This window comes from Dermochelys coriacea, chromosome 3, assembly GCF_009764565.3.
Source record: "Dermochelys coriacea isolate rDerCor1 chromosome 3, rDerCor1.pri.v4, whole genome shotgun sequence".
Taxonomy (NCBI): Eukaryota; Metazoa; Chordata; order Testudines; family Dermochelyidae; genus Dermochelys; species Dermochelys coriacea.
The window spans coordinates 158,117,919-158,123,444 of NC_050070.1; the positions used below are offsets into that span (position 1 = coordinate 158,117,919).

The 5,526-nt window shown below is 37.9% G+C and overlaps 1 protein-coding gene across 9 annotated transcripts in view; it reads left to right on the forward strand.

The window, feature by feature from the left end:
* The window catches only part of LCLAT1 (lysocardiolipin acyltransferase 1), a 209,723-nt gene extending 204,514 nt beyond the window's left edge, over positions 1 to 5,209 (forward strand). For 8 of the 9 annotated variants that reach the window (XM_043511647.1, XM_038396929.2, XM_043511644.1 and 5 more), the window contains one exon: positions 1,024 to 5,209. In XM_043511647.1, the coding sequence (XP_043367582.1) occupies positions 1,024 to 1,526 (503 nt within the window). In that variant the 3' untranslated portion in view covers positions 1,527 to 5,209. The remainder of the gene's footprint in view (positions 1 to 1,023) is intronic. The other variant, XR_006280198.1, reaches the window with a different exon arrangement.
* The last annotated feature ends 317 nt before the right edge of the window (positions 5,210 to 5,526 follow it).

Consider the following 5,526-nt stretch of genomic DNA (forward strand, 5'->3'; position numbering starts at 1 on the left):
GCATTGTTCTAAAAATTAGTATTAATGCACAGGTACAGCAGTAAAACTCGTCGTAACAACATTTGTCCAAGCAAGTGGATTGATTAGATTAGACATAGTGATAGAAGGGCTAGGTCCTTTTGTCAGTGTCCCCCTTTAATTGCTAATCCACAATTGCTTTTAAAAGTGCATTCAAATACGTGGCTATACCCAGTTTAACCAAAGCTTTATCTCCCAGGTTTGTACTTTGTTGTTGGGTTCTCCAAATCTGGAATCCCATGAAGAGTTCTCAGCCTCTGGCAAAGGCCATTTCTAGCTGGCACTCAGAGCACTGACTATTTACGTGTAAAGGAACTGTGTTAATTGCAATACAGTCCCTGCAAAGCTGTCCCCCATCCTCTAAAATGCAGTAAAGGGACTCCAGATTTAATGAACTTCTGATGATTCTTCTGCTGTATATTTGTATGTGCTCTCCTCCCCCCAAGACCGGTAATAAATTAGAATTGTACTTGTACTGCTTTGAGTCAAATTATAAACTGGATTCTTTTGCAACCATTATAGTTATTGTACTGTGTGTTACAGTTGTTAGGTCAAAGATAATTTCAGTTTGCAATGTAATGAATGTTCTTCAAAAGTATGTGACCACAGAAAAACACAGTGAATCAAACCCTATTTTGACTTGAAAAAGATCAGGCATGTATATCCTAATCTCTCATTGAAATAAGACTTTATCCTTTTACCTATTCTGTTTTAGAATCCTGGATTAGTATTTCTTCTAGCGAATGTTATTTTGTCCCTACAGGTCTTCGCTGTAACCCAGAGACAGAAAAAACAGAACAGTGATTAGGAAATATTGACCTGCTAGCCTTAAAATATTATATTTATATAAGTAGAATACTCTGTACTTGCTAATGAATCTTCGTGAATTCTACCATGATTTTGAGTTTTCAATTGTACCCTGAAGCTCTAATCAGTGGTAATTGTCATAGAAACTGTCCATTGCAGTGTCTATATTTATCTTGTTCTCAAAAATGTTTCCTGTAGGTAATAACCTTGATGCTATCCATGACGTAACTGTGGCATACCCTCAAAACATTCCACAAACAGAGAAGCACCTTCTGAATGGAAACTTCCCAAAGGAGATACATTTTCATGTCCATAGGTATCCAGTACAGACTCTGCCAACTTCCAGGGAAGAGCTGCAGCTCTGGTGCCAGAAGCGTTGGGAAGAGAAAGAAGAGAGACTCCAGTTGTTCTACGAAGGTGAAAAGTACTTTGATGTAACAGGGCGAAGCATAATTCCACCTTGTAAATCTGAACTCAGGGTCCTAGTGGTTAAATGCATCTCGCTTCTGTACTGGACATTGTTCACACTAGCTATGTTTGTGTTGCTGTACTTTTACAGCTTTGTGCGATTGTATTGTGTGACTGCAGTTGTCATTTTTGTTGTGCAACAAAAAATATTTGGTGGGCTGGAAATAATTGAACTTGCATGTCATCAATATTTTAATAAACGACAGAATGGATATGGCAGGAAAACAGAATAACAAGTCTAGTGCTGTTATAGGAGAGGGAGGTAAAGGATGTTTTTGAGACTTACCACAGACTTTATAAACAGGGAAGTGTTTTTGCATGAGAGAATTCTTTTTTTTTTTTTTTACACACTACTGCCATTATTTGTTAAAGGTATTTTGCACTTATTCTGTGAAAAAGAAATACTAGTTACTGCTGTGTGTGAAAACTATCGTTTTTATCTTTGAATGTAATTTCTATATTGCTCTTGCAAGCAGCTAGCAACTGCTGCACACTGTAGCTATGAAACAACTTGCTGGATTATATAACAATCATTAGGATGTTAGTAAATGTGAGGTACACTGAACTTTTTAAAACTGCAGATCCAAACTGTTCAGCTAAGGGAGACAGATCTGTGATTCCTGTACAATCACCTTGGCCTAAACTAAGCACCATACTTGCTTATTTAGCAACTAACGTGTGCGCACGTGCAGTCCTAACATTTTCACATTTATTTTAAACCCTTTTCCCACACACTTCCCCAAACAGGACTGAGCATACTGCTACCCAATCCAGCTGAAAAAGTGAGAAACTAAATGAGGATTCTAACTTGGGTGTCTCATGTTGTGGTGTAGGTAGGGCCATCCACTCTGCCCCACTCTGACTCTAAATTGATTTTTTTGCAAGACCTACATTTCTAAGTTTTGCTCCCTCAATGGCCGTCACCTATGTAATAGCCCTTACCTGTGGGAGACTTGCACATACTGTAGTACTTCGAGTTGGTATTTCTGCTGAAGCAAAACCAGCTGCGGGCATGTTGCGTTTGCTAAACAGCTAGCAGATGTTAAAAGTTTCTCTGTATAGAAGAAACTTGTCTGAAAACAATACATCTTTTGTGGAGAAAGTGAGAGGTCTTTTAGTTGAAGCTGCTACTTTGGCTTTTAAAATGTTTCCTTCGTCGTTTTAATCTTTAATGTCTACAGTAGGAAGACTGCTTTTTTCTGTATGCACATCAGTGTGACCCTCTAAAATTCAGCCAAAGCCACAGTTGGTAATCCATAGTTATATGGCAAGAGAAGTGTCTCAACCTATCATAGCACGGGACAAGCTACACTATTTCTCTTCCCAAATACAATATCCTTCTTGACTACCCAATCACGTCCTTCCTCTTCTACTCAGGCCACTCTTCTGCACAATCTTTCACTGGTTAGACTCTCCCATTGAAAATGTATCCACGGCCCTCTCCTTTTATGTGGCATTGATGGAAAGTCAGAGAAATCAAAGATTTTAGGCCTTTCAGACCCTTACAAGGTAGCGGATGCTGGATTTTTTGATGGGGCTGGTTCCTTGTCAGATAATAGGAATAACATTCATGGCAGCAAAGTATATGGAATAAACAACTCCAGCACTTAAATTGCCCTGCCTGGCTTTGGCAGTCAACCTCAAAACAATGTATTGCTTTGTATATTCACAGAACACCCCACACTTTCTAAACTTGCTGCACAAAAGACGTCGAAAATGCTTGTCTATATCAAGGTAGTCTGGTTCACTATGCGGAGTTATATTACTTTGAAATCTAGACACGTGTAATGAAGAGTTTGTCATGTATAAAGCAGAACCACTCAAATATTGGTTCTTCATTGCAAACAAATCATTTTTCTTTTAAATCTCAATACTAGGCATGTTCTTCAATGCATTTAAATCTAGGGCCACTGTAGGATGAAATTGCCTACCTATATTTAACTGTCCCTTCCAAGGTGACAGCTGTTTTTAATCCCTGCTTATAGCGACTAATTAGTTATTATGCACAAGTACTCGAAGCCATCTGTTTTACTCCATGAATTTTTTTAAAACGTTTTTTCCTTTCTAAAAATGGCTTCTAATTGAGGCTTAAGTCTCCTAACAAACTTCCTCTTGTTATATTTAGAAATGCGTGAATAAATAGCTTGATGGCTGGCATTGCATTGTCATGAATGCAGCAGAAAAGGAAGGTCTTTCTACACTTTGGAGGGGGACAATGTTTTTAATGCAGTTCTATTCTAGCAAAAATATGGTTGCTGTTTACATTCCATTGTTTTCTTTAAGATAACACTCAATTTTGGTCAACTCCCTGCACTTCCAGCTATCTCACATCCTGCAATGGGGAAAAAAAGTCGTCTTTGTCTAATTTAAAGGCTTTTTACCTGTCCAAGGCTTGGGCTCTTCGTTCTTGCCTGTAATAACGATTGCCTGCTCCTAGAGCTGTAACATAGAGCCTGAGTGAGGATTGCAGAGTGCAGACTTCTCATCATTAACACACAGAGCAGCTGCATTCCTTTCTTCCCTTACATGAACTTTGGGATGTCTTAAAGTGAATCAGAAACCTAAGCTGGAGTCTTGTTCACTCACATTTCTACTCCATTTTTTAAGTCTATTTTGTTACAGAGTTAGAATTTTGAACAGTTTATAACCTGAAACTGTAATGGATAGTGGCCTTTAAAGAGACACTATACATCCCATTGAGGCCAAATTTGTAATACACCCTTAATGTGGAAACCAACCTCCAAATTGTAACTTGAATTTCTCTATCTTGTGTATTCACCATTCTTTTTTTTTTTTTTATGAGGAGCCACATGTGGCATGAAATACTACATGTTAGGATTGCCTGACCCAACAACACAGAGCTGCACAAGTTAAGTAAAAACCCCATTTCTCACAAGCAGAGTTGAACTTATTTCTGAGGCTGATGTACAAACATGGAAATTAACCAGAAAGCCACATATATTTCCAGATCAATTTGAGATGTAAGAAGGAGAGATTGTTTAGAGCCCAGGTAATAAAAAAGGAGAAAGTTGGTAGGAGGCAGGAGACATGTTGCTCAATAGATTTGATCAGAATATGTGGAAAACTCTTTGGGAAAATGTTCATTTTCCACTTTTTATTGAAATGTTACTTTTATCTGGCGAACTTCTAAGGGATGTTTTTTTCATTCCGTCTTGTCTGTTTAGTTGAAACTCTACACACAAAAAGTGCCAGACCACTCTCTTTTTAACAACTCTTTCCTTTGAAATGTTTCCATTGCTGCTGGATTGGAAGGCTCTGGTGCTCTGGGAATCAAACACACTGATCTTTCAAGGGAAGCATATTGGCAGCAAGAGACCTCTCACTTCATTAGTACAATTTCTCAGAGCTACCGTTCTCTTTCCTCCCAATATCTATGCCCTGTGCGTTTTACCGTCACTCTAGTGGGTTAACATGTCTGTTAGATAATACATTTCTTGAGATAAATGATGTGCTTAACCTGCCTTTAAGGGTGCTGTTCATTTTCCTTAGTCAAATGTTTCCTTTTCAGAATTATGGATCCCTTTCTCTTTGCTCAGACAGAAGGTTGAGCTGCTCAGTCTGTATTTGTCACCAAGCTCATTCATCAGTCTGAGACTGATTTTTTTTTGTGTTGAATGTTAGTGACACGGGAACCATTCATGGGTCTGTAACGTGTTGTGTTGATCATACTAAATGTAGTCTGTAGTTCTGTGCACTACACCAATCTCAGATGTTTCCAAAAAGGAATCTGTTTTTTAATAGCTTCATTTTATAAGTACGTTGTATGAAAATAAACACTGGGATAGAACAAATCTACAGAATAGCCTTAGTTTTCAAAGTCCACCGATACATTAGAATGTTTTAGCCATGTATCTGTTACTTTCTGTACAGCAACAATAAAGACTTAGTGCATTTACATGTTTCATTTAATTTTTTTCTAATGCATAATATCAGTTCTATTGAGTGAAAGTATTCCACATACATCTCTAAGGGAGAAAACTTCTCTCCAGTCCTGCAGCCTTTTATTAATGGAAAGTGATTGCTATTAAGAGCCTCAGTCAATAGGGTATGGCTGTTAAGATATTTAATTGTATACCTGTTTAGTTAATAAATATGAAGCTGGAGAGAGACATGGTCTCACCTAAAGTCTTCCTTTTAACTTGTTTGTGGAAACCCGACACAAAAGAATACAGAGCATCTCACAAATACAGCTCCAATTTTTGAGTTTTGTTC